The 13389-nt window shown below is 38.1% G+C and overlaps 1 protein-coding gene across 5 annotated transcripts in view; it reads right to left on the minus strand.

Moving 5' to 3' along the window:
• IMMT (inner membrane mitochondrial protein) overlaps nt 1-13389 on the minus strand; it is a 41223-nt gene that overhangs the window by 3365 nt on the left and 24469 nt on the right. For all 5 annotated transcript variants that reach the window (XM_030311037.1, XM_030311039.1, XM_030311036.1 and 2 more), the window contains 6 exons: nt 12436-12572; nt 9845-9948; nt 8464-8599; nt 7843-7972; nt 3020-3034; nt 1469-1692 (listed from right to left, as the gene is read on the minus strand). In XM_030311037.1, coding sequence (XP_030166897.1) covers nt 1469-1692; nt 3020-3034; nt 7843-7972; nt 8464-8599; nt 9845-9948; nt 12436-12572 — 746 coding nt within the window. The remainder of the gene's footprint in view (nt 1-1468; nt 1693-3019; nt 3035-7842; nt 7973-8463; nt 8600-9844; nt 9949-12435; nt 12573-13389) is intronic.

Consider the following 13389-nt stretch of genomic DNA (forward strand, 5'->3'; position numbering starts at 1 on the left):
TGGCTAAAATCAGATTCCAAACAGGTGTCTTTCTGCCCCAAAATCTGTTTCTCCCAACTGATCAAGCTGCCTCTTATGCAAGGTAAACACTGTCATTTCCTGAATCACACACTCCTTTAAGGATTAACAAATCCTCAAAGTTTTTTTGGAAAAAATAACTACAAAGACTTGGGATCAAACACAGCTTCATCACAATAATTGGGGAATTCATCTTCTCAAGTGTCCATTTTTTCATCTAGGAATAATGCCTAGAGTGAAGTATTAAGAAAATTAATAAATTGATTAATATCTGGTACTTACTCTACAATTTCTCCTAAGCAAAGAACACTGCTCTGAAACTGCTTACTTTACTATGAATTTAGATTCACAAGAGAGCCCAGATCAAAACAAAAATATGAAAAGCCTATCATGTCTTGCCTAACAATTGGCCATATTAAAATTATTTAGTACTGATTACCTGAAATTCATAACTTACTTTTTCCTAGACACAACATTAAGTAAATCCAATCAGTGCATAGATATTTATAAAGTGCCAACCCTGTGCCAGGCAGTGCCTACTATATCCTTGGATACGATGGTGCTCAAGACACAGAAACTTTTTGTTCTCCTACAATGTACATTTCAATGAAGCAATCAGACAGTAATAAGTAAACAAAATGGACATCTCAGACTGTGATACTTCTTTTTTAAAAATAAGGCAGTATGAGAAAAAGTAATACAGAGACTCTACATTGAAGAAATAGGAGAAGCCTTGCTGACAGCGTGACATCCAAGCTTAGAACTAAGTGACAGGATTTAAACTTCCAAGTCACAGGACTAGATAAGAGCACTTGGAGATAGTTTAGATGGATAAAAGGTTTCAGAACCAAGGCCAGCACATGCCAATACTGGGGAAGCTGAGCAAAGAAGGGGTCCAAGCAATGGCCAACAAGGTGGGAGAAAGGCCAGGAGCTTGTGGTATCCTAACAGACTAGGGAAGAAAGCACTTCACACAGGAAGCAGTGCTCAACTGTGCAGCTGAGAGGACAGGAAGGGAGGATGGGTACCTAGGTTCCCGAATCAACCCGCAGACACCTATCTAACACATGATGTACCCAGACAGAAAACTAGAGGAGCTGTTGCATCCATTCTTAACCAAAACACTGGCAGGGAAAAAAATACCTTCAGAACCCAACAGAGAGTCTCTCCATGGTGCTTTAGGGGACAGGCTCCACAGGGGGAAAGATAAAGTAGATAATCCTGGATACCAAGGGCTTGTTACTTTCTTACACTTCTGCATCTGCTCAACATAAAGGAACGCTGCTCCAACAATCCTTCCCTAGAAGTTCAGGCTAGAACAAGGGCCAAAGCTCCATTCAAGAGGCGGCTGGCATGACTTACATCTAATATTTTAAAGTCGGGACTGTTGGTATTATCTCTAGAAGCAGATAATCAAGTAGATTCACTTTAAATTTCTCATTTCCTCTACCTTTCTGTCCTGTTCAGCCTGTATCTCACTTCTGTGATGTTCTAACGCTTTTGCCACCGCAGAGTCAAATGCCCGCTTTTCTTCCAGCTTTTGTTTTTCCAGGGCTAATGCAATGTGCTGCTTCTCTGTGGCCTTCTGTTCTGCTAGCTCTCTGTTTAGTTGGTCAATGCGGCGATGTGCATGAGCAATCAGGGAGTTCAGATCATCGGTAGACAGCTTGTCGGCTAAATAGAAAACGACATTAAAATGTTAATGATTTCACCAAAATTACACATCTACAAGGTAACTTGCTTCAACTGATAACAATTTAACAGCTGGAAAGAAACCAAAGGGTAGCTAACATTTGAAGACAGATTTAGATTCTCCACTGCCATCAGAAATTCATAGCTTGTGTCCAACTAAGGCATCTTCAATCCCGAGCAAAGTAATTTAGTTGAGCCTTCATGTATATAATCTTTTCCAGGAACCCAAATTAATTGAACTAATTATAAATAGGCTCTACAATTCATTATAATTTTGCCTCTAAAGACAGTTTACATATACAATCAGTTCTATACTTTCATTCATGCATAACTATGATCAGTCATAACAGGCATCCTAATATTTTTTCTGCTAAAATTCAGATTTGAATTCTGACTCTTCCCTAGTAAGAGTTTTTGTGCCTCTTCCTAAACAGAGGTATTACCTAGGACAGTGATCAGCAGCCAGACTGTCCACTAGAATCCCTTGTAGAGCTTTCTCAAAAGTACACACGCCCGGAGATCCTCATTTAGGCTTAAGCATGTGTTTTGTTTTGTTTTCAAATCTCACCTTCCACAAGTATTCTGATACGTTACTATGGGTTTAGAGTTACAACTTTAACAGCAAAATACAGAATGAGGGAAATACTACATAATAAATGACTCCACAATAAGAGCGACAGAGAGGCAAAAAACAAAGTGAGGGTTCAGAGATTTATTGACTAAATTCAACATGTATAGCTCCTTTGGGTACGGATTCAAATAAAACAGCTACAAGAATTCATTCTACAAAATGGGGATATTTGAACACTAAATATTTGATGATGTTAAGAAATTATTGTTTTAGGTGTGATAATGGTACAGTGATTGTTTTTTTTTAAAACATACAGAAAGTATTTACAACTGAAAAGGATATATTTGGGATCTGCTTCAACATAAGTTGGGGAAATAAATGACAAAAACTAGCCAAGTGCTGATAATTACTGAAGGTGGATCTACTGGGAGTTTATTATAGCTTTCTTCCTACTTTTTAATGTTTGAAATTTTACAAAATGAAAACTTAAAAAAAAATACACACACATATATATGCACACACATACATACAACAGGTTTCCAATTACTTGGTGAAACATTTTTATTCCTGAGAGCACACGGATGCCAAAAATATATCCAAATCAGATTTATCACCTGCAATGTAATTCTACATTATAAATTTAGATGCTTTAGTATAAAGAATCATAAGCAAACAAAAAAAACTTCAGTATTTTAAGAGTCAAAAGACTTTAAACATAAAACACGCATAATTACTCACCTAGGTCAGAAATACCTACAAAGGAAAAGAATAACAGTTTGAAAAAAGAATGTACACGTTTCAGTTATTAAGTAGGAAGCTGCAAAAAAGAAACAAGGAAGCAGGAACTAGTAGTACAAAAAGTCTATTTTATTTTTATTCTATTCTAGTCTAAGAAAGATTCCCATCAAACCTACCATGCAACATTAAAGTGTAGGGATAGGCATCTTTTTATTTATTTACTTATTTTGAGAGAGAAAGAGGGCATGAGTGGGGGAAGGGCAGAGAGAGAAGGAGAGAGAGAGAATCCCAAGCAGGCTCCACACTCACAGTGCGGAGCCCAAGACAGGGCTCAAACTCACGAACCATGAGATCATGACCTGAGCTAAATCAACAGATGCTTAACTGACTGAGCCACCCAGGCGTCCCAAAAAAAGCGTATTTTAATATCAGAAAGCAAAACAATAGAGTTTATTTCCTAAAACCTAAAAGGATATAGAACAATATAAATCAAGGTAAATTCTAACATTTTATAAAATAGGAGTCATTCATATTAAAAGTAGCTTTGGTTTTCAGGGTCATCTCTAGTTTTGCTAGAGCAATCTAAAACTTAGTTTTTACACAGAGACTACAATTCTTATTTATTCTCCTCATTTACACTAGTTCATAGAGTATTTCACTATGTCCCAGGCCAGACTCTGTTCTCAATACCAGGCCTCCCCTAACATTTCAAATACTTACGAAGCTACTGTTTCTTCTTTGGAAGCTTAAAAACAGTGAATTCACATTAAATATGCATTTAGCCTGTGCAAATTAAGCTAAGAACTATGACTGACTGATTTGATGGTAAGGAAGAAAAAGATAACATTCTAAATAATTTGGATGATGCTCCCCACCAGGATCACAGGCCCCACCTTGAGGACACGTGACAGGAAAGGGGAGCTGCAGCCAGTCTCCTGCTTCTCAGCATGAGCTTCTTAACATCATGGGTATGACCCCTGGATTCAAAAAGTTCAAAAACAGGTATTTTTTCATCCAAAATGGCTCTAAAAGGCAACTACTTAGTCTGGTATTAAACCAAAACCAATCTGTCCCAATGTTGTAGGAGGAAAAACTGGCAAGGACGGAAAAAGCTGTCAGTCCCAAGAAGGCACGAGTATGACAATATATACTAGTCCACAGCAATAAAGGAAATGTCCCTGGGATACAATCTACAACCTGCACTCAATCTTCCCATCCTGACAACATCCACCCACCCTCCTCCTGAAGGCTCCTCCTCCCTCCCCGCACCGTGGTATCCACTAACTGAATATGGTATCGTTCATTTTGTCATACTTCACAGATGTATGCATCCTAAAACAATGCGTAGTGTTGTTTTGCATGTTCTCAAGCTTCATGTAAGTGGTGTCCTACTCTGCATATTCTTCTGCAACTTGTTTTCTTAACGTTTATGTGTGAGAGAGTTTTGGTTTATTCATTTATACTGCCACATGGAAGGCACATTTAGCAGTTTCTGATTTTTCTGCTCTTACAAACAGGGCTCCTATGAAAATTTTTATGAGTCTCCTTATGCACCCGTGTGTCTTCCCGAGCACATACCTAGGAGTTGACTAGCTGGATCAGGGAGAATATACATTCTGAATTTCACTAGATACTGTAAATTATGGTTCAACAAATCAAATGCTAAATGGTGACTTCTAAGTTTCTTCCTATTCTTCATCTTCAGTGCCCCTGGTACACACAACAGGCAACCCCTCTCACTCTGCCCTTAAGATAACTCCAGCAGTTTTTAACTAGTTTCCTTGCCCTTAGACGTCCCTTCCTACACCTCAATCTCATACAAGTTAATTTTCTTCATTACAATCAGATCATTTCTCTTCTCAAAAGCCTAAAAGGGGGTCCTATACTACCAGTACAAATCAGTCAGGCAGAGAACAGGGAGGCTAATGGTAAGAGTGAAATCTTGGTTCTATTCCCAACCTTGGGCAAATTACTTTAACCTGTGTCTTGGCTTTCCCATCTATAAATATGGCATAGCAACACAACTTTACCTCATAGGGGTGTTATAAGTTTTACTTTTTTTTACTTTTTATTTTTAGAGAGAGCGCACACAAGATACAGGAGAGGGGCAGAGGAGGAGAGAATCTCAAGCAGGCTTCATGCTCAGCCAGACACGGGGCTTGATCCCACAACACTGGGATCCTGACCTGAGCCAAAATCAATAGTTGGATGCTTAACCAACTGAGCCACCCAGGCACCCCAGGGCTGTTATGAATTTTAAATACATGTGAAGCACTTAGAACACAGTGCTATATATAAAATAATGCTCAATAATGTTAGTTATTTTATGTTTAACACTGTGCTCAGCTACAGAGAAGAAAAATAAATAAATGAGTATCAACAGGACATTTATAACAGTGAAATAACACAAATTAAGAGCAAAATAAGTGACAACATAAACCATTACTAAGGAGCCTGGTGTATAAGTCTTAAATGAATTCAGATTTCAGAGGTGAGGATATTTATTAATAGCTGGGATAACTGTGAAATAATAAACTATCTCCAGGACTACACAAGAAATCAGTTACACTGGGAAGAAAACTGTGGCTATGGGAATGGGGGGTAAGGGAAATGTCACCAGATGCCATTTGTACTTTTCAAATTTTGTATCATGTGAATGTGTAATCTATTTTTAAGATTAGTAAGAGAACGAGATTGAGATTACGTGCACACACACACACGGTCGGAAACTGCACTGCAGGGGTCTTTCACTTTTTATAGGATACATTTTCTTTAATGCCAAGTTTCTCAACTTTGGTACTATGAACATTCCAGACCAAACGACTGTTTGTTTCGAGGGGCTATTCTGTGCATTGCAGGATGATCCGCAGCATCTCTGCCCTCTACCTACTGGATGTCAGTAGCACCTCCCTAATATTACAAACAAAAATGTCTTGAGACACTGCCAAATGTCCTATGGCAGGCAAAAATGCCCCGGGTTGAGAACGACTGCTTTACTGTTTTCATGTTTTATAATGGGCATTTTCAAAATCAGCAAAAGAATTTTTATAGTTAGCAACTCTAGAGGTTATCATGGAAAAATCAGTAGCCTTTAACCTAGTGGGAAGTGCACAGAAAAGTACTTCAGATGAGAGAATGCACTCACTACTAACTCTCCACAGGCAGACCCTGTCCCGCCTTCCAACCTGATTTCATCTGCAGCCCACCCAACTAGCCACCAATGTCCCATTTTTTGCCAAGCAGCTCACACCTCATGGACAGAGATATGCAACAAACACCAAAAACAATGAAAAGAATTTCAAAAGGGTAATTGGGGTGTCTGGCTGGCTCAGTCCATGGAATATGTGACTCTTCATCTTGATCTTCGAACTGTGAGTCTGAACCCCATGTTGGGCATGGAGAGTACTTAAAAATAAAATCTTAAAAAAAAGATAACATAAGGTGATGCGGTAGGGTGACTTCTGGAGGAAGATGGTCAGGAAAGGTCTCTGGGGTGGTGACAACTATTTCAGCTGTAACCTCAATAAAGCACAGCCCTTGGGAAATTCCGATGAAGGGAATGGTGCAGACGTGGCTTAACCAAGCCTGCTCAAGGACAGACTGCCCACACTGCCCATTTTGCCAGCTGCTAATCAGATTAAACAACCATGTACAAATAAGATTCACTGTCCCCAGAATGAACTGTGTTTCTCCATTTCATCCTCTTACAAATCTTTTTTAATTTTCTTTGACAAGAGTCTGAATCTCCCTCTTAAATGTGTCAACTGCATTCAAAACACTTAACTGAGTTATTTGTTAACAGCTTTGACTCTGCTTCTTGCCCTTACATCTCCCTGGCTGGGCGTTACGCAGCTGAAACTCCCACAACGGTCTTGATTACCTTAGCTCCACAGACCAGCTGACGCAAACTAGTCACCTTCAGCCCCGAGAGGCCTACCTACCAGTTCGGTTCCTACCGGATGTTTAGCTTCTAACAGACGCTAGCATTTAAAGAGTATTTTGATCTGGTTGAGACTGCTAAATACTGTGATTAGTACTCTTAGAGCACTTCAGGGACACCTGACTATTCTTTGCAGTCACACTGTATAACTGCTTAACCATCACACTTCCCTGCAGTCTATTTGTAAGTGGACAGTCATACAGATGATTTCCTTTTCACCATGTGAATTTTCAACCATAACGTTGTCACACAAGCAGTCATAAGGTGTGCCATGAGTTATTCACTACTAATATTTGTAAAGTACCAAATGCTTTGAATAATTTTACATATATATAATATTTAACAGATTTAAGGTTATAATGCCACTCTCACTTACTTGGGTCCTAAACTTTTTTTTCCTCTTTCCTGAGTAGCAGAATCATGGGTTACAGGATTACACGCTGGCTGGAACTTGTGTCTACCATGACTAAAACCATGGGAATACTGTCACAAGTGTGTCACCTACCACGGCTGTGAATGAAATAAAATGTGGCAAACACCATACTGTACACCGCACGAGATATGCATACCACAGGGGTTTGGATTAGACGAATGGGGCTGAAGCAAGTTTAGTCAAACAGCTATTAAAAAACAAAAACAGTGAGGCACATGAATGGCTCAGTCGGTTGAACATCCAACACTTGGTTTTGGCTCGAGTCATGATCTCACGGTTTATGAGTTTGAGCCCTGCATTGGGCTCCGTGCAACAGTGTGGGGCCTGCTTGAGATTCCCTCTCTCTCTACCCCTCCCCTGCTCACTTTCAAAATGAATAAACTTTTAAAAAAACTATAAAAAAATAAAACAAACACAGAAAAGTATCAACAACAGTTCAGTTTTACTTACTCATCCCTTTCCACCCTGGCAAGACTTCTGGAGTAATACTGTCCAGTTCTCGTTTAAAGTCATCCCGGGCTTGGACCACGAGCTCATGATACTGAGACACAACCTTAGCCTCAGACTGAGCTGCTTGGACCTAAATAAATACAAGATGTATGTGGTTAAAGTGAAGACAAAATACCATAAGCATCCAAAGAAAGACAAAGTATATTTACATTATTTACACAATGGCTGGGAATATATAAATAACAGAGAGAATGCTAAAGCCCAAGGGAACATAAGCCTTGTAATTCTATTCAAATACTATGGACAGGCGCCTTTCCGACTTACTATCCCCCTGTCCCTCCTTCTCTGGGTCGCAGGAAACTACCCATATAGACTACACAAATGAAGGCAGAAGATCTGAAAATTTTCATTTAATAACCATGACCAAAAATGCTGCCTATTATAAAAAGTATCACTATAATGGACATTCCAAGTAAGTTTTTAAAACCAGTAACAATATTCTTCACAGGGGAAAAGGGAGAGAGATAGGAATCTTATTATTTTCCTGAATTCTTCAAATCCTTTGACTAAAGGATTATATTTAAAAATGCTGAAATGCTGTGAAAGACCGAAGAAACCCACCTTTTGGACCACATTATCCAGATCAACTATCATGTTGTGAAGTTTCCCCTCTGCAGCAGTGATATGAGATTTGGCCCCAGCAACCTCTTCTTTCTTTGCATTTTCAATTACACCTTTCATCTTCTCTAGCTCTTCTCTGGAAATCAATAAAGCATAACAAACATGTAGTATTATTTCTTACCAACTTTATCAAAGACTGTGATGTCAATATAACACATAACTGTTAAAAGTCTATGAAAAAAATAAATTTGAAAGAAATTACTGAATGCGTTTTCATAATAAATATACGCAAAGAAGCTTTCCTTACAAAACAACTGAAAACAGCTTGGTCAGAAGCCAGATTTACTAAGGTGAACCAGAGAAGCATCGTGGTATAGAGGGAAACACACAGGCTTCAGAACCAGACAAACCTGGATTCCACTCCAGATCAGCCTCTCCTCTGTTGCTCACCTTTCTGAGGGAATTAAAACTAACTGATAAGAAGAACCTGGCACAGTGCCTGCCACTTCAAGTGCACTCAATAAACAGCAGCTTTTTCAGGGATTAGGCTGATTCCCCTGACAATGAGAGCTTAAGGAAGACAACAGCAAGGGAGGAGGCCAAAGAGCTCACTGAGCAAAAGCTGGGTCTCAGGGAGCTATCATGATTCAAAATGTTCCACAAACTGGATGAACTGTGGCCTACCCACCACAAAACACAGAACTCAAGAGCCCCAACTCATGGTCGAGTGATGTGAGCATAACGTCTTAAGTCTCCTAAAAGATATTCTGGCTTTACTAGGCTTCTCTTTCTCCATCGATAATATTTTGTTAAAAATGACAGCATCATTTTGAATGACCACGATCCCAAAATGTTAAGAACTTTTTGTCAAATGTAAGTTTCCATAATAAGAGGTGGATCGTATACTTGGAATGCTTGACCTAGTTTTAGCCAACTTCCAGGAATCAAGCCCCAGGTGGCATAAAACTAGACCTATTATAGACCTACTGCTTCCTACTTTAGATAAGGCAAAGAGATTGTAACATACTGTCAAGATTCTGATAAAACCGTCCAAACCACCCCTGAAAAATCTTGAAATTATGGTAGACTCTCAGGAAATCTGTAGAGCTACATCACCCAAGCAATAATCTAAAGAAAAACTACTTTTTATACAAGATCCTTTATATAGGTCATGGCTAAATTTACTTTGGCCTAATTATATTTTATTCCCTCTTTCCTTTTTCAGGCTCTGTGTTCCTGATACCAATACAGATCAAGGACAGGTGAAGGGAGGGAAGGGTCTCTCTGCCTCCTCTTTCTATACAGACAGTACAAAGAAAACCCAGCCCAAAGAAAGCCACCAGGAGGCCCTAATTACTTGTTAAAGTCCATGAGTAATTACTTGGCTTTGAGAAGGGCATCAGCAGCCTCGTCGACTGCCTTTCTGCGCTCTTTCAATGCACCCTCCACCGTGCGCCACTGAGCCGCCTTCTTCTCACCTGCAACCTAAACAAAACGTATAAAATGTGAATAACTGCTTTTACTGACCTAGGATAGGCCAATGTGGCTAAATTTAGAAACAAGGATATTAAATTCAATGGTAAAAACCTATATATAATATTTCATCAGAGCAGGATCTCTTAATCTAAAGTTCATGGTTAGGATCAAAGAAGTCCAAGACCCTTATCAACCACCTTATCAACCACCTACAGCAACCACCAAAACTGTAAAAGACTGTGTTCTCATGCATATACGCATTTTCTAAGAAGAGATGATATTTTTATTAGATTCTCCAAAGGAGAAATGAAGCAGAAAAGGTTAATAAGAACAGTAACTTCATAAATTATTTGCTGATTAAATTATTCTGCAACGAAGCACCAATACTTAAAATTTCCTTCACTGCAGGTCTACCAAAATCACAGTTTAAGTAGAAAGTTTACACACTTGTGGAGTCCTTATTCCTCTAAAACATTATCCTAAATACCCTCTGTAATTTGTAAAGTGAAAATTATTGTCAAACCCACTCCCCCTTAGGCTGAATTTCATAAAATATTAATTACATATATATAATGTAATTATGTACATAATGTAATTACATATGTATATGTTATTAACATTTTATGAAATTAAATATATATATAAGTGTATATATATACACACACACACACACACACACAAAAGTCTTAAAAACCCGTCTAGAGGTCCAAGCATAAGCTGCTCTATAGAGTAGATACCAGACTCCCCTACCATCAAGCCAAGTCCAACGGTTTCCAAACACTGCTTTAAGAAAGCAATTCACTAAGAGTCCTTGTGCACTTGCAGGTTTTTTATTGGACGAAACAGAAGTTGGAATCTATTAACATTTCAAAACTTGCATTCATACATGTTTCTGATTATTTTGTTAACACCAGCTAATACTCCCTAATCTAGTTAACCACTAATATAAAATGTCCTTTAGTTGTAAAATCTTGATTTCAATAGATTTCATATTATCTAATTCACATGCACTATATATTATGTATTCACTGGGAGGAGGAAATACTCTCTTATGTAGCCTTCCACCAAAGTAAATACCATGGGCATTTAAAACTTCCAGTAAGTGTCCTTCTGAAAGATACCAGTACACTTGGGATGAAACCCAACTTCCGGATTATCATACAACATCCAGCCTTCCCACACCTGTATAACCAAAATATTAGGCATTCTCTGTGTGGTTTCCACTTTCCTGATTGAATTCGGACTGAAATTTACATTTTTTTCTTGGACTTTGAATAAACCAGAATTTTGTTTTAAGTTTTAAAGGTTGTAATTTCTGGCTGTTTACATCAGAGCTCTAATTTAACTTTTTGTTATGTATGTACATAGGAATAAAATAACACGAAGTCTGTTTAAATTTTTTAAGCACACAGTTCTAGTGGCAAAGAAATTTCACTGATCATACATGATCCTGATCCCTGAGATTCACAGCTTACACATTTATTTTTACTCTTTAAATAACCTGGTGTCAGGATATGTTTTTTATATACTGAATAACTGAATATAATTATAAAAGAAATTTATTAAGTCCCAGTATTATATTTTTAAATTAATGTAATTATTCTCTGAAGTTTTCAGTGTAAATTAAATAATCAGCATAAGCATTTAAAATAGCTGATATAGGGGTGCCTCGGTAGCAGTCAGTTAAATGTCCGACTCTTGATCTCGGCTCAGGTAATGATCTCACAGTTCGTGGGTTCAGGCCCTGCATCGGGCTCTGTGCTGATGGTGCGGAGTCTGCTTGAGATTCTGTCTCTCCCTCAGCCCCTCCCCTGCCTGTGCTCTGTCTCTCAAAATAAATAAACTTAAAAAAAAAGTTTTTTTAATAAAAAAAATAAAAATAAATAAAAAAATAAAATAGCTGGTATCTTGGGGTACATGGGATCTCTGTACTATTTCTTACAACTATGCATCCATCTAAAAGTATCTCAAGGGGCGCCTGGGTGGCGCAGTCGGTTAAGCGTCCGACTTCAGCCAGGTCACGATCTCGCGGTCCGTGAGTTCGAGCCCCGCGTCGGGCTCTGGGCTGATGGCTCAGAGCCTGGAGCCTGTTTCTGATTCTGTGTCTCCCTCTCTCTCTGCCCCTCCCCCGTTCATGCTCTGTCTCTCTCTGTCCCAAAAATAAAATAAACGTTGAAAAAAAAAAAAAAAAAAAGTATCTCAAAATAAAAAGTTTATTTTAGAAAGTGGTTGGCAATTTTAAAGCAAAAAAACACAACAAATTCAAGCACTATTAATGTATGAAAGCAAAAAATCTGACCTAATTCTTGTACCATATCACTGTCGTGATGTAAAGCATTATATAAAATTCATTAAAAACAACACTTAAAGGTTTTTTCCTGCCTTGTTTATTTAAAAATAACAATTACCCTAGACAGTCTTCACTTAGTGAGAGAAAGCCCATGGTAGAAAAATCAGTCTTAAATACCACAAAAGTCTACTCATTCTCTGGCTCACCTCAGAATTGTCCATGGCTGCCTTCAATATGCTGGCGTGTGCGCTGACGGCCTGCACCGCGGCATTCTGGGCTATGATGGCCTGTTGAGTGATGCGAGCAGTTTGGCTCAGAGCATCTTCTAAGCTCTTAGCTACCGCTGAAATACAAAAACTGTTAGAAAACAAATCCCTCCTTCCTAAATAACTTTATTTTAAACTTCCCTGCCTATCCTACTGAGCCTTCCATTGCTTTCCCCAAAAATGTAAAAAACAAAAAAACATACAGACTGAGAGAATCAGTTTCATTTGAAAGTATGGTAAAATACTAGTAATTACCAAATCTGGTGGAAACACCTATGGGGGTTCATTATACTATTTTTACTTTTATGTAGAACTGAATTTTTTCAAAATAAAAAGTGGGGATTTTTTAAGAAAAAAAATGCTTAAACGCAGCTAGCATATACTTCAAAAAGGAGGAACAAAGTTTAGGACACTATAGCCCCTTTTAGCTATCAGAGGCTATAAATTTAGCATAACCACCAGCATTTTTAAGTTTAAATAATGATCTTATAGAACCACAAGGAAAAAGAGGTACCCACTTCATCTACTCAGGAGGAAAGGATACCCCTAGCAAGTTATGTATATATACACACACGTACACACATAAACATGACAGACACACAAGAAAAAGAAAAAGAAAAAGACAAGAAAACATGCAAATAAAAAAGAAAAGTTGGTTTGGGAATGGAAAGTGTTTTGCTACAAAAGAACTCAGGAAACAGCCAGACACTGGTGTTCAAGAGGCTACGACCTATTAAGATATTTCTATTTGCTGCTTCAGGAATCAAAAAGAAACCTAATTAAAAAAATAAAATAAATAAAGCAAGGGATATTAGATATAATGCTAAAATGGCAAAATGATTAATTTGAAGAAAGCCAGTGAGAACAGTAATTTATATCAGATAATAGATGATT

This window comes from Lynx canadensis, chromosome A3 (genome assembly GCF_007474595.2).
Source record: "Lynx canadensis isolate LIC74 chromosome A3, mLynCan4.pri.v2, whole genome shotgun sequence".
NCBI classification, from domain to species: Eukaryota; Metazoa; Chordata; class Mammalia; order Carnivora; family Felidae; genus Lynx; species Lynx canadensis.